Source organism: Mauremys reevesii, linkage group 1 (genome assembly GCF_016161935.1).
Source record: "Mauremys reevesii isolate NIE-2019 linkage group 1, ASM1616193v1, whole genome shotgun sequence".
In the NCBI taxonomy this organism is placed as follows: domain Eukaryota; kingdom Metazoa; phylum Chordata; order Testudines; family Geoemydidae; genus Mauremys; species Mauremys reevesii.
This window is the reverse complement of record NC_052623.1, coordinates 258886915-258913704: the sequence shown is the minus strand read 5'-3', so window position 1 is coordinate 258913704 and position 26790 is coordinate 258886915. Positions and strand designations below refer to the sequence as shown.

General features: G+C 46.6%; 1 protein-coding gene across 9 annotated transcripts in view; it reads left to right on the top strand.

Annotated features, from left to right (window-relative positions):
* Positions 1 to 26790, top strand: part of ATP6V0A4 (ATPase H+ transporting V0 subunit a4) — a 54866-nt gene that overhangs the window by 19149 nt on the left and 8927 nt on the right. For all 9 annotated transcript variants that reach the window (XM_039513008.1, XM_039513024.1, XM_039513036.1 and 6 more), the window contains 12 exons: positions 163 to 245; positions 5650 to 5743; positions 10360 to 10572; positions 11273 to 11423; positions 11719 to 11858; positions 12462 to 12619; positions 14050 to 14143; positions 16813 to 16931; positions 20347 to 20563; positions 22192 to 22299; positions 24054 to 24188; positions 26255 to 26372. In XM_039513008.1, the coding sequence (XP_039368942.1) occupies positions 163 to 245; positions 5650 to 5743; positions 10360 to 10572; positions 11273 to 11423; positions 11719 to 11858; positions 12462 to 12619; positions 14050 to 14143; positions 16813 to 16931; positions 20347 to 20563; positions 22192 to 22299; positions 24054 to 24188; positions 26255 to 26372 (1630 nt within the window). The remainder of the gene's footprint in view (positions 1 to 162; positions 246 to 5649; positions 5744 to 10359; positions 10573 to 11272; positions 11424 to 11718; positions 11859 to 12461; positions 12620 to 14049; positions 14144 to 16812; positions 16932 to 20346; positions 20564 to 22191; positions 22300 to 24053; positions 24189 to 26254; positions 26373 to 26790) is intronic.

Below are 26790 nucleotides of genomic sequence, written 5' to 3'. Positions count from 1 at the left end.
TGCAACCAGGGGAACCCCTCTGAACAGCATTTTGTGTTTTTAATTATTGTTCCTGGAAAACTATTAAAAAAATGCTATTGAAAAAAAGTGACTAAAAATCTTTTCAGTACTGTGCTGTACTTCATTACGAGCATTTTAAAATCTGCTTGCATTGCTTTTCAGAAGGAACAGATGAAAAAGAATGTGTTCATTATCTTCTATCAAGGAGAGCAGCTCAACCAAAAAATCAAGAAGATTTGTGATGGGTAAGGCAGGCTGTTGAGAAAGTAGCAATGACTCTTTCGGGGGTGTTTACTTGGCAGGATTGGCTAAAGGAGACTGGGAGTAGAGATTATTTCTCAGCGCTCTGCTGTCAGCTCTACCAATTTGCTCCATCCTGCTTTTTAATTCTGCTGTGTCTAATAACAAATATATATATCACTTTGGCATTTTAAAATTAGGGCCCTCAGTTTTCCAAAGTGACTAGGGATTTCAGGAGCCTCAATTTCTAGATTTCTAAGCAGATACCTTAATGGGCCTGGATTTCAGAAGGTCTCAGCACCCACCCTATGAAAATCAGGCCCTTATTAGGCAGTCCAAAACTGGGGATCCCTAAAATCTCTAGTCATATTTGAAAATTTAGGACAAATTTTATTAAGCTTCTGTTTAAAGGATCTGGTGCTATATTTTTAATAAACCTTTCTATATTGAATTAACTGCTGGCCTCTGTGCTAGTCTCTTTAACTGGTATCGAAAGGAAACAGAAAAGAATAAAAATTAAAATCTTAACCATTCTGTCTCATTCCCAGTCATGCAAACTTTAAAAAAACTAATCAGATCTAAATACTGCGTTACTGTTTTACAGCACTCAGTACTGATGGGTTTTGTATTGTGTAAATCAGATTTGATTAACTGTCTCTGAATACATTTTCATACATAACCCCCCCTTCGGCATAGTTAGCCGAAGTCTTAAGGCTGGCAGATTTTTGCAAGGATGACTCCAAGAAAGAACCCTATGAGAACCAGAACTGACCATACCTGACACAGCCATCTGGTGGGTGGGTCTTTTCCTTGGTCCCTAGGCTCAGTCAGGACTAGATCAGGAAGGGGAATTTTTCCAGCAAAGGTCTTTGACTGTGGAGCTCCAGCTTGACAATCTGACCTTTAAGATCTGCTCCTGCATAATTGAAATCCATAGGAGTTTTGCCCTTCACTTCAATGGGAGCGGGATCAGTCCCGTACTGGCTGCCTTTACAGCGGGCTGCAATAAGCAACAACAAAAATTTGTCATGTATGTAACATGGTGAAGACTATGCCTGAAGGCCTGTCTACGCCAGGGCTCTCACCGGTGCAGCCACCCAACCCATTGTAGAGTCAGCGGGAATTTTTCAGAAAACAATTTTAGTAGATATAAGTACCATCATCATTTTGGTTGTCAGTGCGGATTGAACTCAGGTCCCCAGAGCTAAAAGCGTGAACCTCTGCCCCTTGAGGGCAGCTGGGAGCCTAAGGGAGTTAGGTACTCAAATCCCATTGGAATTCAAAGGGAGTTAGGTACCAACACCTATACCCTCTACCTGACAGCTGAAGCAGACTCCTCCTTTGTGGGAAGCAGACACTGAGCAGTGGCTCTGTGGACATGCTCGTAGGTTCTCCTAATCCTGGTTAATTTAAAAGTAGAAATGAAGTTGGTGGTGCCATTGTAGTTCCTAAAAAGCATTTGCTCACATCAGAAACCCAATATCATCAGTGCACAATTAAGCACAGCCATGAACGGTTAATATTCTGCAGAAACCCTGGATTGGAATAGCAGGACTTTTACAGGTCAGAATAAGCTTTGATTGGGGGAACAGTATATGGAATGCTTGCACATCCCTCACTTGCAATATGCTTGGCTCTAACTGATAACATTAGTCTGCCAATTTCATGAGCATTAATCCCATGCACAAATTTATTAAAGAGACGGAGGGGTGGGAGCAAGGAGCTTTCTCCCTTTCTCTTAAACTGGTGGCTGCCTAGATGCTAATGTGAATGCTAAAATGGGTTTATCAGTGTAAGGGTTCCCTGCTGAATTCTCCTTCAGCTTTCATAGATGTCTGTCATTATGGCAAAGGGGATATTTAATATGCAAAGGGGCTGTTAAACGATCAAAGTAGCATTGCTGGGATAATGTGCAAAATGTAGGAACTCTACAGCACGGTGGAATAAGCTTTCAAGTTTGATTAAAAATACCAATTAAAAGATGGGCTAAGAGCTCTGAAGCATAAGAAGCTGGAGATAATTAAGCAGAGCTAGTAACCCTGGGATTCTTTTGCAGGATGGTTTGTGGTTAGAGCTCCTGTTCAGAGCGGGCGGCTAGGTAAAGATATATGATTGTGATTATAGAGCAGTGGCGCTCAAACTTTTGTACTGGTGATCCCTTTCACATAGCAAGCCTCTGAGTGCGACCCCCACCCCAATAAATTAAAAACACGTTTTTATATATTTAACACCATTATAAATGCTGGAGGCAAAGCTGGGTTTGGGATGGAGGCCAACAGTTTGCAAACCCCCATGTAATAACCTTGCAACCCCCTGAGGGGTCCCAACCCCAGTTTGAGAACCCCTATTGTACAGGGGTCAAATACACTGCTGTGTGTTTTGTTAAATTTGCCACAGTTCTTCCTCACGTATGGGCTAGAACTGATTCTGGGAAACATACCGTGACATGCCTTGAGCCATGATGTGACGCGCATTTCTAAATGTCACGTGCTGTCTTTTAAAACCAGTGGAATGGTCGCTTTACACCAGCTGATAATCTGACCATGTATCTTTGTGTAAAAAAGAAGCATTCTCTTCTAGGCGTTCTTTTTCAACTGTTTGATTCATGGAGCCATATCTCAATACAACCTTTGTGACATCCCCTGAAGTGACAGTGATGGCACGAGCACTAGACATTATGCCATCGCTGCATGAATCAAACAGCTACTGACTGAGAAATCTGTGTATAAGTAGAAGCTATCATGTTACCTGACACTCATTTATTTTGTCTAGTTAAAAATGTTATCCACTGAGAGAGCCTTGTGAGATGTGTGTCTTGTTTTGTGAGGGTCCCAGTGGACAGCAGGCCAGAAAACCTGTCAGTGTACACTACATGAGTTTAACACAAACTACAGCCTGCTCTATGTGTAATTTTTGTATTGGTATAACTGTTGGTGTGATTTTTTTTTAGCTGCTATCGTTATACCAGTACAACCCCTACCGTGGTTACAGTTATTCTGGAATAAAGGTGTTTTATGCCAATATCGCTTATTCCCCTTCCTGTACAGGAATAAAGCCAAGTCTACACTATGCGCTACAGTGGCACAGCTGCAGCCTAGCACTATAATGTAGACCCTTCCTACATCATTGGAAGGAGTTTTTCAGTCTTTGTAGGTAATCTATCTCCCTGAGTTACAGTAAGTAGGTTGATGGAAGAATTCTTCAGTCTACCTGCTGCGTCTACACCTGGGGTTAGATTGGCTTAACTGCAGCGCTTGGGAGCTTTTCACACCCTTGAGTGATGTAGCTAGATCAGTCTAAGTGTATACCAGGCCTCAACTATATTGGTATAAGCACATTTACACTGGTATGGCTGAATCCAGATTAGGAGAGGTGTAGTCTTTTGTGTGTGGACAAGGCCTTAGTAATGCAGACCGTGCATTAACTGTAACTATCCCTGTACAGTTAAATCAGCAAAACCCTCTCAGTGTGAACATAGGTTTATCAATGTAAAAGTGCTTCTACTGGTGTCGACATTTAGACTGACATAACTGAGTCCATGCCCCAGGCCAGGTCTACTCTACAGACTTCTGGTGGCACAGCTGTGTCAGCCAGAAGTGTGAAGAAGTATGGTTCCTGACCAACACAGCTGTGCCAGCGAAGCTCCCTGTGTAGATGCAATTACAGTGTCAAAATGGCTTTCACCTGTATAGCTTGTTTCACTTGGGGGGTGGTTTTACTATACAAATTGCAGTTTTGCTGGGATAGCTGCATTCATGCAAGGAGTGCTTTGCTGATGATGTATACAACTATAGCTAGCGCTGCTAGTGTAGGCCTGGCCTCAGTCTACAATAACACACAATACTGTACATTCTCAATTTTAGTTGTTTACACTAGCAAATAAATATAGAAAACACATTCTAGACTAACTGGGTTTTATTAACATTTTCCTCAGTGATGGCTCTTTCTTAAGTGGGTCATGTAACAGCTCACTGCCTGGGGATATGCTGATTTTGTAATTGTGATGCAAAGATAAAGGTGAATGGCTACCATAAAGTCTTGGTGCTACAGGGACATCTATTGGCTGCTCTGTTACAAGACTGACTTTTAGAAACTGCATTACACGCCCCAATAACAGCTAAATGGGTGAAATGAGACCATCACATCACTATGCTCTTGAATGAACTCACATAACAAAATGATACCCCAAAAAAAGACAAAAACACTCGATTGCCTGTCGGTGAACATTTTTTTCACAAAGCGAAATCTCTATATCTGACCTCTCAGTCCTCAGCCTCAAAGGGAGCCTGCACAACGTCTTCAGAAGATGAGCCTGGGAGCTTAAATTCATGACTTTGCTAGAAACTAAAAATCATGGCCTGAACAGAGACACAGGGTTTATGGCCTATTACAGAGCCGTAACTAGGGATTTTTGCGCCAGAGGCAAGGGACAGGACAGGGGCTCTTCGGTGGCAGGTTCCTCTCGGAGGGAAGGACCCGCCACCGAATTTCCGCCGAAGAGCCGGATGTGCCGCCCCTCTCCCTTGCCAACGACCGGCAGCAATTCGGCAATGGGTCCCTCAGTCCCTTTCGGAGGGAAGGACTTGCTGCCAAATTGCTGCTGAAGGAGAGACTTTCTGCGCCCGAGGCAAGTGCCTCACTCGCCTTGCCCTCGTTATGGCACTAGCCTATTACCACAATCTGTAACCCACTAGTGTTAATCGGCCTCTTCACCTTGAATGTTCCCTTCAAATATGTGTTAACTACTTATGCTAAACAACCTGTTCCACTTTGCATTTAGCTGTGATACTCTTGAGTACATTTCCCAGACCTGAAGCAGTGCTCTGTGTAAGCTCGAAAGTCTGTCTCTCTCAGAAATTGGCCTAATGAAAGATATTACCTCACTCACTTTGGCTTTGCAGAAAATGTTATTTTTGTCACTCTTTAAAATCCTTTCCACTAAGGCTAGGTTTACACGCCAGGCTATGTTGGCAAAACATATGTTGCTCAGGGGTGTGAATATTCCACGAGTTACCCCAACGTAAGGCTTCTCCTGCCAACATAGCTTATGCCACTTGTGGAGGTGTGTTTTATATGCTGACTGGAGAGGGCTCTCCTGTTGGTATAGCGTCTTCACCAGACGTGCGTCAGCGACACAGCTGTATCCATTCAGTTGCGCCGCTGCAGAGCTGCACATATAGACATGGCCTAAGGAAAATCAGGTACCTTAACTCACAGCACAGAATGAAAGTCACATTTATTGTCGGATTATGTATAACTGCGCCTCAGCTACAGTGCCAGTGCATCTCAATGCATGAAATGGAGATGGGGACCAGTTTTCAACTAAAAAGAGTGTGCAAATAGTCTTACAAATAACTGTGCATAGCGACAGTAAGTATGACTGGGTCTTTTCCTCCTTCTTCATACTAGGTTTCGTGCTACAGTATATACCTGTCCAGAGTCTGCTGCTGAACGTCGAGAAATGGCTGATGGTGTGAACACAAGGATTGAGGATTTAAATGCAGTAAGTGACACTAGCTTTATTTAGGCCCTGATCCTGTGACTGACTGTGTGCAGACAGACTGGCTCCTGTGGTCATGGGGAGCCCAGTTGACAACTGTAGGGATCCACACACAAGTAGGAGTCTGACCACGTACAGTCTCTTTAGGATCAGGGCCCCAGTGGTGAGGGGAGGATCCAGGAATAGCTAATCATGGAATCATAGAACTGTAGGCTATACTGGAAGGGACCTTGAGAAGTCACCTAGTCCAGCCACTTGCATTGAGGCAGGACCAAGTAAACTTAGACCATCCCTGACAGATGTTTGTCCAACCTTTGCTGCTGGTAAAATATATGTACCACGTTGCATCATCATGTATGTGCCACATACGTGACAGAATATTTTTTTTACAAATGTATTAGAGAGTTTTACACATTTTTATTGGAATTATTTTTTGTGTGCAATAGCATTAGCAGAGGATGGGGATCTCAGCTCTCATATACAAACACTTTGCCCCCTGGGATCAGAGGGCACCATAAAAACCTTTAAAAATACCTGAAATAGCTTTACTGTACCTAAAATGGCTGATCTCTCAGGCCCTTGGTATAGTAACAAGTCCTGAACAACACTGGAAAGCCAGGGATCTCCTTTTTCCAGTTGTATCCACCTCCTGTTTCTAACTTTGAAATTTCAACCCTTAAATCTCTGACAGCGGCAGAACTGAAAATTACCCATCTTGGGCCTCGGGGGTGTAATTTTGTGGGGAAAATTCCACATTTGAAGGGAAATAAGGAAAAGATTTTTTAGAAGGTTCCTTTGGGGGGAAAAAACCCCCAGTGGCAGTTGAATGATGAGGCTCAGAGGTTTGGAATGTAACATAGGCGGCAGGTTTGTATAATTTTTGGTGGGGCCCAAAAGGGTGGTGCCCCCCCCACTCCCGCCCTGTAAGCCGATATAAAATGAAGCTACAACGCGTCAGTGCCACAAGATTACAAGGGTCAATTAAAAGTGGAAAGTCAGAAGCAGCACTTGCCTACTTCAATATACAGTATTATATTTTGTTGCACCTGTTGTGATGAAGTGGGAATGTCCTTAATATTTTCTCTGAATACTGTGTGGGTGCCTCAGTTTCCCCTGCAAGATGCCAACTGAAGGTGTTGGGGACAAAGATCAGGTGGCCTCCTTGTCCGGAAGAGACACAGAGGCCAGAGGAGGGAGTGTCAGTTTGGAGCTGGCTGGGGAAATGGGGAGAGACCCAGAACTTGGTTCTGGGCTCCCCACCCCCCAAGATGGACCTGACAGAGGGGTTCTGTTTTCTGTACCAACAAGCTCTGTTTAAACTGTGTTCCCGTCATCTAATAAACCTTCTGTTTTACTGTCTGGCTGAGAGTCACATCTGACTACGGAGTTGGGGTGCAGGGCCCTCTGGTTGTCCCAGGACCAGCCTGGGCAGACTCACTTTGGAAAGTGCATGACGTGGAAGGGCATGCTGAATGCTCTGAGGTCAGACCCAGGAAGGTGTAAGCTTCTTGCCCTGGAGACAGTCTGCTCAGAGAGAGGAGGCGCCCCCAGAGTCCTGACTGACTTTGTATGGAGTTGTTCCAAAGCATCACAGCATCCCCTTCCACACCGTGCACTTCCCAGAAGTCCGCACAGGCACTGCCACTCCCTCCTCCGGCCTTTGTCTGTTTTCCAGGCATTAGGAGGCCACCTGATCTGTATGTTCTCCAACACCTTCAGTTGGCACCTTGCAGGGGAAACTGATTTGGGAGAAATGAAGTAAAAGCTGCCCAAACCGAGCTTGAGCACTCCTGAATTTTGAGGTGTTCAAATCCGGAAGGCAGGTGCTGGGGGTGGGAGAGGGCTGTGGGCTCCATGGGGGAGCATGGCAGCAACTGTCTGGAGCTGCACGGAGCCAGACACGCTGGTCTGAGTGGCACAGTAAGCGGTTTGGGGGTTGGAGAAGAGGTACGGGGTTCCGGGGGGCAGTCAAGGGAAAAGGAGCAGGGGGGGTTGGATGGGGCAGAGGTTCGAAGGGGCAGTCAGGGGACAGGCAGCAATTGGATAGGCATGGGAGTCCAGGAGGTTTATTAGGGGACAGGTAGGGGGTGCGGTCCTGGGGGGGGAAGTTGGGTGGGGTCTAAGGAGGCAGCAGTTGGGGACAAGGAGAAGGGAGGTTTAGATAGGGGCTGAGGTCCCAAGGGGCCGTTCGGGGCAGGGGTCTCGGGAGGGGGTAATCGGGGAACAAGGACCAGTGGTGCTTAGATACGGGGTGGAGGTCCTGGGGGGCAGTTGGGGCAGGGGTCTGGGGAGGGGGCAATCAGCGGCCAGGGTCTGGGATTCAAAGGGCTCTGGGCTGCTGGCAGCCGCGGGGATCCCAGAGCCCTTTAAATCCCAGCCCCGGCTGGGAGTCAGAGGGCTCTGGGCTGCCTGCAACCGCGGGGAGCCCAGAGCCCTTTAAATCCCAGCCGCCGGGGGAGTCAGAGGGCTCTGGGCTGCCTGCTGCGGCGGGGAGCCCAGAGCCCTTTAAATCCCAGCCGCGGCCGGGAATCAGAGGGCTCTGGGCTGCCCGCTGCGGCGGGGAGCCCAGAGCCTTTTAAATCCCAGCCGCGGCCGGGAATCAGAGGGCTCTGGGCTGCCTGCAACCGCGGGGAGCCCAGAGCCTTTTAAATCCCAGCCGCGGCCGGGAATCAGAGGGCTCTGGGCTGCCCGCTGCGGCGGGGAGCCCAGAGCCTTTTAAATCCCAGCCGCGGCCGGGAATCAGAGGGCTCTGGGCTGCCTGCAACCTGGGGAGCCCAGAGCCTTTTAAATCCCAGCCGCGGCCGGGAATCAGAGGGCTCTGGGCTGCCTGCAACCGCGGGGAGCCCAGAGCCTTTTAAATCCCAGCCGCGGCCGGGAATCAGAGGGCTCTGGGCTGCCCGCTGCGGCGGGGAGCCCAGAGCCTTTTAAATCCCAGCCGCGGCCGGGAATCAGAGGGCTCTGGGCTGCCTGCTGCGGCGGGGAGCCCAGAGCCTTTTAAATCCCAGCCACGGCCAGGAATCAGAGGGCTCTGGGCTGCCTGCAACCGCGGGGAGCCTAGAGCCTTTTAAATCCCAGCCACGGCTGGGATTTAGAGGGCTCTGGGCTGCCTGGAACCGCGGGGAGCCCAGAGCCTTTTAAATCCCAGCCGCGGCCGGGATTTAAAAGGCTCTGGGCTCCCCGCCGCAGCGGGCAGCCCAGAGCCCTCTGACTCCCGGCGGCGGCTGGGATTTAAAGGGCTCTGGGCTGCCGGCAGCGCAGAGCAGGGGAGAAACCTAGCTCCAAATATTGCTGGAGCAGAGCCCCTGTCTGTGAATATTCCTGGGGCTAACGCCCCAGGAGCCCATATAAGTTGGCGCCCATGGGAATGTTAGCAGTCGTCCTTGTGAAACTGGCTAAGCAGCTGAGTTGGCTAAAGGCACGTGATAAATTGCATAACTGTGAGATATATTAAAAATCCATGCGTTAGTGAGATAATTTATCCTACACGTGATCTTTGCTATTAAAGGGCCTGATTGAACTCACACTGCAGTCTGTGGAAAGACGCCCATCGGTTTGGATTGGGCCTTTAATCTATTTATTTGACTGGTTAGTTGGCACTGATAATGTCCTAAATAGTCTATGAATTGTGTTGTCTTTGAATCATGCTGAGCTTTCCAAAACTCATTTGTTTGGATTGCTTTGACTTTTGTCACCCAGCCCCTATTTTTAGACCCAGGTTAACCTGTAAGGCAGGCGAGTGGCATAGTCAGGATGCCGGTTAAGAACTAGGGGCCTGGTGCTGTGGCCCATGCTCCACTTTGCTGAAGTCCGGACGGGGCCCTGGAAGAGTGCTGTAGTTAAACTAAAACACTCCCCCCCCCCATTTATAAAAACACGGATTTTCCTCTATTTGACAAGGAGACCGATGCATTGGGTGTGGAGCTTTGGCTTGTTATGTTGTGCAAACGTTCTGTAATGCTGCTCCGTGCAGCACAATGGGCAGCCCTCATTCTCTGTCCTTGTTCCAGACCGTCCCATCTAGCAGTTGGAGACGCAGACATTTATTTGACGTGATATCATCCCCTTTCTAAATGCTCATGTCAGACTTGACCCCCTGAGGGTCTCACTGCTGACTAGCCAGCTGGTCAGGATTTTGCTCTTAATTCTGCTTGCCTCAGCCAGCCAGACTCCTCTTGGTGCTTGTGAGCTGTGGAGGCCTTCTTCAGAGAGACCGAACTAGGGCCTGATCCCACATCCTACAATTGGTGCCCAGGAACTCCTGAAGGTGTCATCGAGCGTTGAAGGTGCTCAGTGTCTGCAAGAAATATCTCAGCCCCTTTTAGGACCAAGCTCCCAATGAGCAGAGCTTTAAATTTCAGGGGTCAGGAAAATGTGCCTTGCAGTATCAGCTACTGAGCTGGAATTAACAGGAATGAAGCTGCGATAAATCCCCCCACCCCCAATATTTCAGCTTTCCAGAGATTGGCAAATTGCGTCCATGTTCCGACATCTTTGAATGCCGTTATCGGGTGTTTGGCTGACTCATACTAAACAGCTGAAATCCTTCCCCAGGCTTCCCTAAAATGCAGCTGAAGGGCACCACACCAATTGCTTCACTATTGCTCCTGCTTTGCTTGCAGGTGATCACCCAAACGGAATCGCACCGCCAGCGGCTGCTGCGCGAGGCGGCTGCGAACATGTGGACCTGGGGGATCAAGGTGAAGAAAATCAAGGCCATCTACCACATCCTGAATTGCTGTAACATTGACGTCACCCAGCAGTGCGTCATCGCTGAGATCTGGTTCCCAGTGGCTGACTCTGGCAGGATAAAAAGGGCTCTCCAGCAGGGAATGGTGAGGGGCTAAGCGGCGCTTCCCAACCACTTTGTATTGGAGGCCCCTTCTTGCTTCGGAATGGACTCCCAGGACCCACCGTAGCTTCTTTTTCTTCAGCTAGTTTTTTGGTCTGTCCCTCTCTCTTCTCTTTCTCCTGTCCTTTTCCTCGTCTGTTCTTATTTTCGGCTCTCCAGGCTCCGGGGGCTCCTGTCCTCATTCCCTGACAGAGATGCTTGCGGCTCAGGCTGGGTGGGGACATGCACAGGTGCGTCTGGACTTGGGCCACATGTGCTGTCATGGCTGAGCTGAGCTCTGCACTGAGTTGCGCTGAGCACCCAGCAGCATTAGGCCCACTCGTAGAAAGGAGAAGAGGTGGGCGGCCGTCATGGAGCTGCCTGCCCCTTCACTTGCAGCTGTGGGAGCACGTTTGCCTCCGGGAAGTGAGCAAGGTGTAGGAATGCGCGGTTCTGCCCAACACCACTGTGCCCTGAGTCTGCTGGGGCTAGTCTGTCTAGCCCATCTCCTCAAGGAACCTGCTTCCAAGGTTGGGAGACAGTGGGATAAAGGGGTGTATAATGCACACCTGTTGGGGAGGGTTCACTTGCCAAATACTATTCCATGGGTGAGGCTTCTTCGCAAAACAGTGTGACGTGACTAGTAAGAACAGGCTAACGTTCACCCCCACCATTTCACGTCCATCCTTGTCGCCTGTTTGCAGGAACGTAGCGGCTCTACCATCTCCCCTATCCTGACTGCAGTACAGTCTAAGATGGCCCCACCCACCTTCAACAGAACCAACAAGTTCACTGCAGGCTTTCAGAACATTGTGGATGCTTATGGTGTGGGAAGCTACAGGGAGATGAATCCAGGTAAAAAGCCACGTGGTTTGCTGCAGCCTGAAGATGAGATCCTGCCAAGGGCACGGGTCAGAGGGGAGGGCCTCTGGTCTCTGACCACACTTTGTGATCCAAAACCACGTATGTCACAGCTCAACCAAATTCTCTGCTGGTGCAAATTAGTTCCGTTCCATTGACTTCAGTGAAACTGCACCCCTTTACACATGGCACAGAATCTGGCCTTCTGACCCTAGTGGTTGATTTAAAAAGCTGATTCCTGGTGAGGTCCTTCAGTGAAACTGAGCTCCTGTTTGTCTCCTTCCGTCAGCTCCATACACTATAATTACCTTCCCCTTCTTGTTCGCGGTGATGTTTGGAGATTGTGGCCACGGTGCTGTTATGCTGGCCTTCGCCCTCTGGATGGTCACTAATGAGAAGACACTTTTGGCCCAGAAAAGCGATAATGAGGTGAGTTTCCTAGGACTGAATGCATCCTGCCAGCCTTGCAACGGGTTCCAAAACTCTTACTCAACACTGAAAGCATCTAACCCCCAAAATGTTAAATGAATTTTCTTCTGTAAAACTCAGAGAAGCTAAGAGGCCTAGCTGTTTGGCAAGTAGTCCCTCTGCCTAATAATAACACAGAGGGCCAGATCGCCCCAAACACGCTCTAACTTTTCACCTGCAGTTTCACACACCCACATATATGTCAGTACAAAACTGCAGCTGGCATTTGTAGGTGCCAAATTGGGGCTAAGTTTTCAAAAGTCGGACCGTAAAGTCAGGCTCTTACATCCACCTTTAGGGGTCTAAGTAAATGGCCTGATTTTCAAAAATGTTGAGCAACCAGCAGCTCCCATTTAAAAACACTGGATGTTCAGCACTTCTGAAATTAGGTCATTTCTGTAGGAACATCTTATCCAAGCATGAACATCTGGAAATACAGGGAATGAGTGCGTGAGTGAATGAATGACTCTGTAAAAGAATTCCTCTCTCGGGGCACGCTGCACAGTGCGAGCATTGTTTAGTTGTGTGTTGGTTGCTTACTTTCCCTGAATTCTTCCCTTGCAGATTTGGAACACCTTCTTTGGTGGGCGCTACCTGATTCTGCTCATGGGCATATTCTCCATTTATACTGGCTTTATCTACAATGACTGCTTCTCCAAATCTTTCAACATCTTTGGTTCTTCCTGGCATACCCGCCCCATGTTTAGAAACAACACGTGGAAGTAAGTGGTAAATGATGTAAAAACAAAAAGGAAGATGACACATAATGGAACAATATTTTATTCCATGTGAATTAAAAGAGAGACCTGCTGAGGATGCATGTAGGGCTGAGCTGAATCCCTGGGGTGAATTCATGTGTGAATGAACCAGGCTGTATGACTGAATTCACCTTTGGACAAATCTCATCTCAAAATCCAGGTTTTAACAGATACTTAAAATAGCTGCTGACTTGGGGAGGGGCTATCATAGGCACAGTGGACTCCATCACCCCGGAACATGGAAGTATGACCTGGCTTTCCCATTCCTCACCTCTCTCACTCCTCCACTTGCCTCCCACTGCGCCTTTCCCACCCCCTTTTATTCCCAGAGCCTGCCCTGCCCCCTTCCTCTCCTCCTGTCTGTACACATTCCTGTGGGTCATATCACTATAACAGGGTTCAAAAAAGAACTAGATAAATTCAAGGAGGATAGGTCCATCAATTGCTATTAGCCAGGATGGGCAGGTTAGGTTCACTTTCTCTGGGACACCTGGCATTGGCCACTGTTGGTAGACAGGATACTGGGCTAGATGGACCTTTGGTCTCACCCAGTACGTTCGTTCTTATGTTATGACAGGATACTGGGCTAGATGGACTTCTGGTCTGACCAAGTATGGCCGCTCTTATGTTCACTATTCGGCTTCATGGTCAGTATCCGAGAGATACTAAGGCCCAATACATTCCTGGGCTGAGATTCTTTGATGTACCAGAACTCTCATGCTCCGGGAGCTTGGGAAGCTCTTGCCATAACTTAAACAGTGTTGGGGGCCTATCTAAATTATGGCAGCCTCCCCTGGGCTGCCCTATGGGCCGCAGTACTGCCTGGAACCTCTGCAGAACTGTGTGCTAAGGCTCCAGTCCCACCTCCAGTCCTGCCACCAACATGGTCCTTATGATGCTAGCAAGGGGGATCCTGGAAGGCAGCTTTATGGCAGTTTTCCTCAGTTCCTGTTCTGGGGGACTCCTGTCCAGCTTACAGGGCTTTTAAAGCTCCTTTACACTGCTCCCTCCAGCCCTCTTACCTGGTGTGAAGGGGCTGGAATGAGGGTGAGGATCTTGCCCCTAGTATCCAACACATCAGGTATAAGTGGATTTGTGACATTCCTTCAGACTTTTCAATGACCCCGTGAGCAATCCAAGTGCTGGGACGTTCCCAAATCGTTCAGATGCTATCTTGATGTGTTTCCTCCCAGACTCATTGTAGCTGGAATAGGAGTGTCAGGCCTTGTATATCCAGCATATACATGTATGTACACACACACACACACACACACGCACGCCACTGTAGGCCTTGGGTAAATGAAATGTTTAATTTTGTAGTACTTAGCACTCTTGATAGAGAAACACCTCAGGCTAAGGCAGTAAGAAACTGCCTCTTCTCTTTTCTTTTGTAGTCCTCATGTTCTTGAAGCAAATCAAGTACTACAGTTGGATCCAGCAGTCCCTGGAGTCTACTCAGGAAATCCATATCCGTTTGGAATTGATCCGGTAATAAAATCTATTCCCTCCCTGCTTCTACAGATCTAGTTCATCAGCAGCTTGTGTATAGCCTTCAAATATGCAAGCAATCCCTCCCGAAGCCACACTGGCTACTTCCTGCTCTTTGCAAGTCCATTATACCTTAGTTATGGAGTCTTTTATGATGCTCATCTTCAGCATTCAAGATTTTAGTATGGTATTTCTTCCTCTCATGCCATGACCAATAGATAGAGGCCGTGTGGTCTGCAGGTATGTTCATAGATTTGGGACTTGGGAAATTCTGAGTCTAGTCTTTGCTCTCTGCCTGTGAGTCAGTGGATTTAATTTACCCATCTGCATAAGGATGATGATAATGTGTACCTATCTATCTCATCATTTTGATTTGAGGATTAACTCCTTAATGTATGTACAGTGATTTAAACATTTAAAGCACTAAAATGTAAGGATTATTAATGTCTCCATATTTGAGGTATTGAAATCTAATACCCCATCATTACAATTTTGTGTGAACCGGTTTCCTTCATGCTGTGTATGAAATTCAGTTAGCACCAAGTGGTCACTAGCACCAATCTCCCTACTTCCCTTTCAGTCTCATCCAGCCTGCCCCTGTTGGTCAAAGAGCTAGATGTGATTTAATTTTCAAAAAACAAGGCAAAGAAACCCTCAGTTAGTTCATAGCTGCACAGTAACATATGAATGTCCTAAGCCCAGACCTGGAAGTGTAACTGAGAAGCATTCACTGCAATTCAAGAAGTGGCATTAAAGTGGGTTTAAGCCACCTGCATGTTCCCTCCCCCACTCCTGGGACCATCTGTGTCCACTTGCTGGTGTAAATTAGAACTGTCATATGCTTTTATTTACTCTTGCTGCTAATTCTCCCAATGGGCTATACTGGCATCCAAGGATGTGGGGGGAGGAGGGCATAAGTAGACCATGGGCATATTCCACTGGCTGGGCATAGAAGACATTACAGTGGCTTTATGTATGCCATCTGAGGATTCCCCTGCACTCTGGTAACCCACCAGTGGCTGGGTCAGCTAGCTTTAGGGCAGGACCTGGGCTTTGCTGCATAATTATTTTTTGTTAATTGGATTTTATTGAAACAAAGCAATTATCCCACCTGTGTCATTTAACTGGAATGTAGATGTGCTGCATACAGCAACACGAAAGCAGACAAGAATAACTGTGATGAGCCCATCAGGCCACTAGATGGCAGCTTTTCTCTCCAATACTGTACAGGTTTAGCTGAAAGTTCTAATAATAATCCTAACAATGAAGAAATGGACAGTGCCACAGGTTTCTTAGTGTGTGTGCAGGGTTGTTGTAGTCATGTCAGTCCCAAGATGTGAGAGAAACAAGGTGGGTGAGGTAATATATTTTACAGGACCAACTTCTATTGGTGAGCTTGAAAATTTCTCTCACCTCAGCAACAGAAGTTGGTCCAATAAAAGATATTACCTCACCCATCTTGTGTCTCTACTTTTTTAATATGAACATTTCAATGGGATTTAACCAGTTCACTCATTATAAAGGCCTGGTTTGTTTCTTTTGTTGAGAATACTTTTGTCCAGGGTTAGTAGGATGGTATGATGCCTTTATACCTTGAAGAGAAATAGTCACCTTAGATTATGAGATCTGACTATATTGCGGTCTCCTTCAAAATGATAGTATCTCCTAGTCTAAAGCGTGTGTAGAAGCTACTCTGTTACTAGCTAAATAAGTAAATAACTAGTATGTTACTTTCCCAGCAAACCTCCCTTCCCACCCAGTCTCCCCTCGTTCCTTTTTGTACTGTATCTCACATGTATTGCCTGAAGAGAAAAGTTCCAGAGGAGGTATCTACTCAACATCCTCCACAGTGAAAAATGAGGCAAATAAATTATTTGAATTACATGGAAGGTACTTTTCTTCCTTAATTTCTTCCTCGGCTTCAGGTAGTCCAGTGAACCCTCTGATTCTCTTACAGGCTTTCCTGCCTTCGGGTCTGTTCCAATAGTTTCCATAACCATAATGGTTCAGCTGCTCCTTTAATGGTGACTAGAGTGCTCTCTCAGTTTCATGCATGAGAATAGTCTTTTTTGAGTTGAAATGAGCACATGTTCTACGGATCACTGTTTCCTCCAATGAACATGGAGACCTTTTTTATAGTGGATGAAGGCAGAAAGGAGATTCTCGTTGCTATCCACCTCTGCTGTCGAGTCCAGTGGTGCTGGAACAATTTTTATAATGGGGGTGCTGAAGGTGGAAACTATGTATTTGGGTTGTTATTACTACTTCAAGCCAGGGGGTGTGGCAGCACCCCTAGTTCCAGCATCTATGGCACAGTCTAGTGGCTAGTGCATGACACTGGAGAGATCGGGGTTATAATAACAGCTCTTCCACTGGCCTGCCATGTGCATGATCTTAGGTCACTTCAGCACTCTGCCTCAGTTTCCTCATCTGTTTAAAAGCAGGATAATAATTATCTTGGAAATCTTTGGGCGAAAAGCTTTATATAAGTCCGATGTATTATGAGTCAGCCTTAGATTTCAGTCATTTGGGATTGTTCAAAGTAGAACTAGCAAAAGGAGTTTGACGGCATTTGAAATTAATAGTCTAATGATTTTTCAGCTGTCATTATCAAACGAATTCCCCAAAATCCTGCTGTTTTTATCTATTTCTCCCTTTTTTTCCTGAAGATCTGGAACATTGCTTCAAACAAGCTGACGTTCTTAAACTCCTACAAAATGAAGATGTCTGTCGTCATGGGGATTACGCAGATGGTCTTTGGGGTCACACTCAGTCTTTTCAACCACATGTAAGTGTAACGGTTTCACACGTGCCTTTTAAAGGGTTGCATGTGTTGCTGCTCTGGGTTACTCGGCATGGACTCTAGGCCTGTTGCTGCTGCTTATGAATAGGTTCGTGTCTTTAACTCCTTCTGAAGCCTGGGCACCGCACCCTAGTCTGGTACAGTGGAAAATCCTGATAAGGATCAAGTGTTGGCCAGAATATTTTATCCTTATCACCAAGTGATTCTTATGTACTTATGTTTTATGTATTTTCCACGGCCTTAGCTTCCACTGAAAGAGATTTGCATTCCCGGCAGTCAGCCTTGCAGAAAATTCTCCCCAGCCCAACATTCCTTGTACTGTTCACTTTTATACCACAGCTATTGCTGAGTCCGGGGTCCCAGTAACCGCACAGTTGTCCCTCAGCCTAGTTGCAACATGTTTTAGTGCGGCTGGGACCTAGCGATGTCCCTGTAAGTAGGCGAAAGCCTTGGGCTATTGTTTGTATCACAGCCTCCACTTAGTGTAGACAGGGCTTTAGAGAAAATAAGGCCCAGAAGCCTGTAGGAAAACAGGTTGGAAGTAAGGTACGTCTGCACTTCATAGCTGAGTCAGAGGACCCGTGTACAACATGGTTACCGTCTGCAGTGCCAATGGGACCTTAGCTGGTGCTCATATATCATGACAAACACAGTATCAAAACCTAGCGAGGTGAGGAAATAGAACTGTGTCTCATCATTGGTCTAAGGCTCATAAGATAGGGTAGTAGCCGCAGGAGAACTATGCATAAGGTGACCATAGGTCCCGTTCTGGCTGGGACAGTCTGCTAGGATATAGATATTCAGGCCTGCCTGCAAAGGCCTATACTTTAAGAATTTAGGTGTATTCTTATCACTTAGCTAGTTATAGAGGTATAAAAGAAAGAATCAAAATCACTGTCTGTGTAATGGCCTTATCTTACTGTGACAGGCTAAGGCCTTCAGCCAAGATGTAGTTAGGCAGCCATAAGCTGGGAAGTGTATGGTCACATCCTCACATTCCAAACTAGTCACATTGAAATAAGGTGCTATTGGGCTATTAGGAATACAATCCTGCCCTGATATTTATCACCTCCAGAGAAAGGGAAAAGCCTAGAATATAGCATTCTGTCTGGCAAAAACTCACTTATCAATAGACACAACTGAAAAACCCTTATGTCTGTATAGATGTAGTTGTAAAATCCTCACTTCTGTATTGTTTTGTATGTTTATGTGCATGGTCTCTGTCTGGTTCTGTAATTGTTTCTCTCTGCTGTATAATTTTGTTGCTCTCTGTTCATGCAAGGAGGACCAGGGAAGTAAAAGGGTAAAGAAATAAGCCCCCTAACACAGTCCCCTTTTTAAACTCTGTCCCAGCTGTCCCAACTTTTTTGACAAAAACAGACATTTGTCCTGTTTGCTCTTCCCAACTGACCAGGTGGCAAGAGCAAATGAACAAATGCCCAGTTTACAGAGGAAAGTTGAGGGGGCAGTGATGTGAGGTGCTGGGCAGCTGGGCTTAGGGGGGCTGCCCCAGCAGGCACGGGGTTTGGGTGCTCAGCCCCAGCTGCAGGTGGCATGGGGTATGGAGTTCTGGTGTGGGGGAGGGATCAGCCCCAGCCCCAGGCAGGGAGGAGCTCGGGGAGTGAGCCCAGCCCTGGGTGGCATGGGGCATGGAGCTTGGAGGAAGGGAGGGTCAGCCCTGGGCAGCGGGGGTGTGGTCAGCTCTGGCGAGCCCCATGGGTAGGGGGGAGGACAGCTTGGGCGAGTGCCATGCCATCCCATTTTTACTTTAGGAAATATGGTCGCCATAGCCATGCAGCAACCCTGCTGACCCTGCCAGTGCCCCACACCTGCACTTCACCCGCATAGAGACTGATTCTTGGGTTTAGTGCAGGTGATGTGAATTTTGCCTCTAATGCAGATGGGCAAGCCCAGTGCACTGATGCGCATCACCGCTCCAGTTCATTGCTGCAGCTGAACCAAGTGTAACAGGTCACCAGTTTTCACAATCTCTTCTTCGTTAGGGTTGTGGCATTTTTGCTGAGTGATCTCTGTGTGTGTGTGTGTGCGCGTGCGCTTGATTTCACAAAATATTTTCAGAAACACAGAAGTGCAGTTAATTTTAAATGTAGAATCTATAGCTTTTTTTTTTTGCTAAAATCTCTCCCTCTGGGCCTGATCCAGAGCCCATTATAGTTAATGGAAGTCTTTCCATTGACTTCAGTGGGCTTTGGATCAGGCCCTATAGGCATAATACAGCCACAAAACCCAGACTCTGTTCTGGGAATGAATGGAGGTTGTGTAGTGGATGAGGATTTCTATAGGACCCTCATTTGTTGAAAAGTTGGAAGGTGCATAGTGAACGAAGGAGGGAACTGCAGGAAGAGGAAGGCTTGTCTCATAGTTAAGGCAGTTGAACGCTCCCCTGGAGAACTGGATTCTGTCCCTGCCTCTGCCACAGATTTCCTGTGTGATGCTGGGCAAGTCCCTTAAACCAAACTTTTCCCAGGTGGCCCCTAACTGTGTATTCCTCATTTTCGGCGCGCCCAACTTGAGACCCTGGGTCTGATCTGCAGAAGTGCTTAGCACTCACGGCTGTAACTGCAGTTAGTGGGAGCTGTGCTTTGAACACAAAGTGTAATATAAAGCTGAGTCCTGTGAAAAGTCAGGCCCTGTATGCCTCAAATTGGGTACCCAAAATTAGTGGGCACTTTTGACTTTAATCTGTATGCCTCAGTTCCCCATCTGAAAAGGGGGCTAAAAACTTTTCGCCTCAGAGGGGTGCTGTGAAGATAAATTCACCAGTGCTTGTTAGGAACTAATGTAACATGATGAGTGCATCATAGAAAAGCCCATAAGGAAATTAATATTTCTGCATTCAGTGCAGGGTGTGGATGGTATGCAATAAATAAGGCCTGGGGTCACACGGGGAGGAGAAAACAAAACATTGGATAACACTCATTCAGTGAGCACCACCCATCCTGTGCACTGAACGAGGCAGGGATCCTACAGAAAAATAGTATGTGAACATGTAACTAAAGACTATATCATGCATACACACAAGGGGGGTGAATTAGGGCTGCACGGGTAACCTTAATACTGGCATTTCCTAATATTTGCTACTTTAGCAGTCTTTTAATGTACTTTTTTAATGTAATAATCTGTAGAGATGCTCAGATGCCAGAGTGATGGGCAAAGTGTAAGACCTGAATAGAATATGTGTAAAATAATATTTATATCTAAATAGTACCTTTTAATTCCTAAGGATGCCCAAGTCACACATTTCTCCCTTGTCCATCCGTAGCTGTACGATGCTTGTTTCGTTTTTTGGAGACTAAATTATGTGCTCCACAGTCCTAACCCAGTGATCTTGTCCTGTGTGTGCCGTACCAATCCCTTTGGTGGGGTTCTGTCTTTCCAGCTACTTCAAGAAAACCATAAACATCGTCCTGCAGTTCATTCCAGAAATGATCTTTATCCTCTGCCTGTTTGGTTACCTGGTCTTCATGGTTATTTTCAAATGGTGCCGCTTCGACGTCCATGTATCCCAGAAAGCACCGAGCATTCTCATCCACTTCATCAACATGTTTCTGTTTAATTACAACGATCCTACAAATGGCCCCTTATATCCGCACCAGGTATGGACTTGAGTATTTTTACACCTAGCTACTTACCCTGAGTTTAGAGAGCCATGCAGGGCTGGCTCCAGACCCCAGCGCGCCAAGCATGTGCTTGGGGCGGCGTGCCGCAGGAGGGCGGCAGGCGGCTCCGATGGACCTCCCGCAGGCATGCCTGCAGAGGGTCCGCTGATCCCGCGGCTCCGGTGGAGCATCCGCAGGCATGCCTGCGGGAGGTCCACCGGAGCCGCGGGACCAGCGGACCCTCCACAGGCACGTCTGCAGGAGGTCCACCGGAGCCGCGGGACCAGCGAACCGCCAGAGTGCCCCCCGCGGCATGCCGCCATGCTTGGGTCGGCGCAATTCCTAGAGCCGCCCCTGGAGCCATGTCAGCCCAGCTTCATTAACTGGGCCCCAAGCTGTTAGTTTGAAAATTAGACAGGCAGGTTAGACCCCTAGACTGGTCCTATCCTTCAAACAGTTCAAGTCGGTTGAGAAAATTTCTATGGGTCAAATTCTGCCCTCTGTCACACCTCCCTGTGTGGTGGGTTGTGTAGGGTGGAATTTGGTTCTAGTGAAAGCAATAGCTCCTCTTAATGTCTAACCCTGCCGCCATTTTGTTCCGTGAGAGGCAAATCCTGTCTCCAGGCAGCGAAATCAATGTTGTTATTGGGGAGGTGCCCAGGGGCTCAACTGCCAAGTGCCAGGATGGCTGGGGAGGGTTGTTTTCCTGGAATTCAGGTTGCTCCAGTAGTAAGGAAATGGCCTAATTGCTGACCCCAGTGATGACACACTCAAGGCTGGGAGAGTGACTGTGGAAGCGAAGCGCAGTGGTGCTCTATTGTCTCGTGGTGACTCCGTTTTTAGGGCTGCTCATAAATTTTTTGGTGAAACTGTTTTTGACATAAAACCGGGTATTGACAAAGCAGATGTTTTTCCAAACATGTCTACTTTCCTCTAGAATTTCTGATTTTTTTCACTGGAAAAGCTGAAAACTTGACATTTTTGGCTGAAAACTGAAATGTATTTGTTTTCAGGCAATTTCTGATCAAAAAATATTTAGTTTGGAGGTTCTCTACTTTTAATGAAAAGTCGAAATCTTACACCAAAATAAAACTGTTTTTCTACCAGCTCTGTCCATTTGGTCAGATAATACATGAGAAGATGTATTTTCTACCTGCCAGCCCTGCAAACTCATGCTGGTTTCAGAAAGTCCAGCTGTGTTCTTTCTGGCTCGTACATACTTCCTCTCTAATAAGGAAGGCTCTGCAGGACAAATTCTGCCCTTAGTTACATCTGTGCAACCCTACGGCATTCTGAGGTCAGATTTCTATCCTGCAGTCCCGACTCAGTTACCAAGACTGTTGATGATGCGTGAGATGGAATAGACTCGCTCTCCAATAGCTGTGTGTGGGTCTGTAGTGTTAACAGGAGTGCAAAGGAAAGTATGTGCTTATTTTTGTCACTAAGCAAGCAGACGACACTCTGGAGGCACACAGGGAGCAGATCGGTTGAGTGAGAAGGGGCCATTTTTATTTAATCACTTTTATGACCATAATTTCACTTGAAAAACTTAATTAAAAAAAAAAGGTTTTGTGATGTCTCTTTAACAGATCTCCCCCCCCCCCACCCCCTTTGGTCTCTTATAGAAAGAAGTCCAGAGCTTTCTGGTCATATTTGCCCTGATAGCTGTTCCTTGGATGCTTCTATTTAAACCTTTCATCCTCCGAGCCAATCACCGGAGAGCTCAGCATATGGTAAGGGCACAAGCCTGTGGCTGCATTCTGAAGTTGCGGTAGGATGGGGGCAGAGCTGAAGATTAGAAGTGGGATTTTCCAAAGCACTCAGCATAGGACCCAACTCTGCTCCCCTTGAAGTTAATGGGAGTTATTTACCGGTGACTTTGATTGGAGCAGAGTTAGGCCAACACTGAGCATTTTTTAGAAACTATATCCTAGGTCAGAAGCAGTTAGAAAAAAGTAATTGTGAGGCCAGTGGTCTGGTGATTGCCTCAGTTCCCTGCTGTGCTCAGTTCCCAATCACTGTTACGACTGATTGCTTGCTCCATATCAACTGGGAGCAGGGCAGAAATGGTGCTCTCAGGGAACGTACACAGTACCTGGGGAAATGCCTGATGATTAAAAGTGATTGACCACTTCTAAATAACACTTTCCTCTTTAAACAATAGAGCTCATCTCATAAAGCCCCTGGTCCTACTCTGTTGCACATAACAGTCGAAACTACTTGTGAATTCTGTTCTTTATCGCATTTGTTTCTAATGAGTTACTTTTCTTGGTAGTTAGATGTAGTGACTGGAGTATCTTTTATATGGCCCAGATGTTTTCATTTAAAAAGAGATCAGCTGGTTATGCTAAGTGACCTTTTCCAGTCCAGTAACTCAGAACCTATCGTTTGTCCTGTAACTTCTTACTCTGTAACTCTTCTGGGACTTTCAGGCAGATTTTACATTGTTGACTCCAGCTTCTGCTTTACACCAATAACATTTGATATCTTTCCTCCTCTTTCCCCCCTATTCCAACCAATGATTTTCATATGTCAGCTGCCTGATCCGATCTTAGATTTTGCCAGATTCATACAGCTCCAACAAAAGGTGCTCTTTGTATGACATTCAAGACAACTCTGAGATAAGCAGGTATAACAGAGATTACTGGTGCAACAGAACAAAGCACATTATTATGAGACCTTTACTACAAAACCTGTTGGAAGCATTAAAGAATGCCAGGATATGTCCTAAAAAGCTGCTGCATCCGTACTAGAATGAGACTTTTATTGTGCCATATATTAAGTTTGCTATAGGACTCTTCACATGCTCTTTTATGGTCTTTAGAGGCATGGATCAAGTCATCCTGTGTGTATTATAATGCTATGCACTTCGATGATGCTCCACAAATACTGGTTATGGAGAGAGAGAGTGGATAGTCTTGGGATTTTGTCACAGAATATAGTTCAGGAGTTCTGGATTCTATTCCCAGATCTCGCTCTCAGACTTTCTATGTGACCTTGAGCAAATCACTCAGTCTCCGTGGGCCTGATTCTCTCCTCTTACTTATAACAGCATGACTCCATTGGCTACAACTATTCTTGATTTGCATCGGTGTGATTACAAGGAGCAACTCAGGCTTTCAGTGCCGCAGTGTCCTCATCTGCCCAATGCAGATGGTATCCCCCTGCCTCACAGAGGAGTTGCAAGGCTGAAGCTAGTGCATGTAAATTATGTTGCAATCCTTAGCTGGAAGATGCTCTAGAAATTAAAGTATTTATTTATTCCTAGTGATGGAGGCAGAAATACACTCTTTCTCTAGTCTAATAAATGTCTGACTGTTGCTGAAATCACTATTACATCACATATAATCTGTGCTATAACTATATAGGAGAGTTATGTACCGCATATGTATAGATATAGTTATATAGTGCATCTATGGACCTGTAGGACCATTAAGACAATTAGAATAATACAAACCTTGCCACTCTCTCTTTTCCTTTTTGAAAGCTCCAGACACCGGCCATTTCAGAAAACCCTGCTGGTGACATTGAAGTGGAGATCATTGACTCCAATCACGCCAAGAAAGCCGGTCAGGAAGACCATAGTGGTGACCATGGGGGACATGATGACCATGATGAAGAGGTAGGGAAATCAGAACATGGGAAAAGGGGGAGGAGCTGCCCTCCTGAATCCTACCTGCAAGTAGGTCAGACTGGAATGTGGATGATCTTCTGCAAGGCCAGACTGAGGTCTTGGAATTTGCCTGCAGCCTTTTCGATTGTTTCAGGGAAAGCTCTTTAACCAGTTCCTTCTAAGAGAAGAGCCCCTGAACCTTAACCCAATGCTCTGACCAGACCTGAACCTAACTTTGTTGACAGGTATAACTCCCCATCCCCTTCTGCTCCTTCCGCTCCCCATCTAGCATTGTTCAATTCCATGCCTCACTGAGTTTATAGCTGGCAAAATATCATGTCATATAACACGCTTCCTGTGGGAGAACCTGTTCTTTTGTATCTTCCCACCCAGTTCAGTGAATCCATGAGGTTCAGATTTTGAGGCTAAGCATCAGAGGTTTTGGGTGTGAATCTAACTATAGGAACTTCCAGACTAGATCAGACTTGAGGCCCATCCAGTCCCATACCCAGGGCCGGCTCCAGGCACCAGCTAAAGAAGCAGATGCTTGGGGCGGCCAATACCAAGGGGTGGCATTCCGGCCGTTATTGGGGCGGCACGTCCGGCTCTTCAGCAGCAATTCGGCGGCGGGTCCCTCACTCCCTCTTGGAGCGAAGGACCTGCCACCGAATTGCCGCCAAAGGGTGGAGCGGCGCAATCACGCTGCTGTGACTTTTTTTTTTTTTTTCCCGCTTGGGGCGGCAGAAAACCTGGAGCCGGCCCTGCCCATACCCTGTCTCTGATATTGTCCGGTACCAGCTGCTTCAGAGCAAGGCATAAAGACCTTGCAGAAGGCAGATGTGGAACAATCTGCTCCCCATATAAGTCTCATCCTGCTCTCTAATTATTAGAGTTGGCTTAAGCCCTGAAGCACAAGGTTTAACATCTTTCCCTACCTTCTGAGGTTTTGCCCGTCACAAAGGTCTGGTTTACACTACAAACTTATATCGGTATAACTATGTTGCACAGGGGTGAAAAAAATCCACACCCCTCAGTGATGTAGTTATATCGACCTAACCCCTGTGTAGACAGCACTGTCAGCAGGAAAGCTCCTCACGCCGACAAAGCTACCACTCTTGGGGAGTTGGATTAACCACACCGATGGAGAGCTCTCTTTAGAGCGTCTTCATTAAAGTGCTACAGTGGAGCAGCTGCATCAGTGCAATGTTTTAAGTGTAGACTTGCCCGAAGAAAAAGCAGTTGTCCTGGCGGAAAAAGCACAGGAGTGTTCTGCATTAAAAGAACCTGAAATCTGGAGAGGAAGGTGAGAGCAACTAAGATAGTCACAGAAGTTGGGCATTATTCTCACCTGAATATACTGATCCTACACCCACTTAAGACAATAGAAAGACTCTCATTGATTTCAGTAGTGGTGGATCAGCCCCTTTGTGCTTCACATTTATTTCAGGGTTGCACCCTTGCAGCCTGTAAAATGCGTGTGTGTGTGGGTCATTAGGCCTGATTCATTTGAACTGGGGGAACCCAGGATGTGTGCCTCTGGCAACAGACACTCTGCCTGGAGTGGGGTTCACAGCAGTCCCAGATGCTTCAGGGGGATGGGGTTCATAATTAGCTGGCAGTTCGGGAAGTGGGATTGGCTGGCTGAGGAGGGAACTGGCTCTTAGGAGATTCACTGATTCAGTATATGTCCCCAGAAGCATCTGCCAGCAGGTTTCCTGTGCAGTTCCACCCATAAATTAAAGCTTCAGTCCTTAGGGGAGCCCAAGGAGGACGGTGGTAATCTCACTGTCACTCCCTGCAGGGGTTAAATTGTAGGGTTGGCAAAATATGGGGGAGTTCTTTAGCAGTTGCCTCAAGTTGCCTTTCTTTTGGGAATGGTGGGCTGAGAAAATAAAGGGGAAGGAACAATTTTCAAACCTGTCCTTTTGACCTGTGAAGTACCCATGTGTTGCTCCCATTGTAGTGAAGAGGAGAAAGGAGACCAATGTGCAGCAAGCTAATAGGCAGCACTGCTCTGTTAATAAGCAGCACTAAATGAGCGTAAGTGAAGCAGCTTCATTTTTACATCATTTCAGTTCAATTTTGGCGATATGTTTGTCCACCAAGCTATCCACACTATTGAATACTGCCTGGGCTGCATCTCCAACACAGCATCCTACCTCCGGCTCTGGGCACTCAGCTTGGCTCATGCACGTAAGTTATCGCTCGATGTTCGTTATTATTCAGGTAGTGACCGTGAAGGGCTGCTACAAAAAGGATTTTATTAGAGCTGGTTGGGAAATTTTTGTCAAAAAGTTTTTGGTGGAAAATTTTGGTTTCCACAAAAATCAACATTTGCCCACAGAAAAATTGATTTTGTCAAAATTTTTCAATTTTCCATCAGGAAAATCAAACCAAATGTCAATCCAAATAAACATATTTTGGTTTGTCGAACAAAATCAAAATGTTTTGTGGCAGTTCAATCTGTGTTCACCTAAGCTGCCACAGTACGGGGCACAGGGCACGGGGCACTTGCAGGTTTAAACTAGTGTAAATGGTGGATTCTCTGTAACTTAAAGTCTTTAAACCATGATTTGAGGACTTCAGTCACTCAGCCAGACGTTATGGGCCT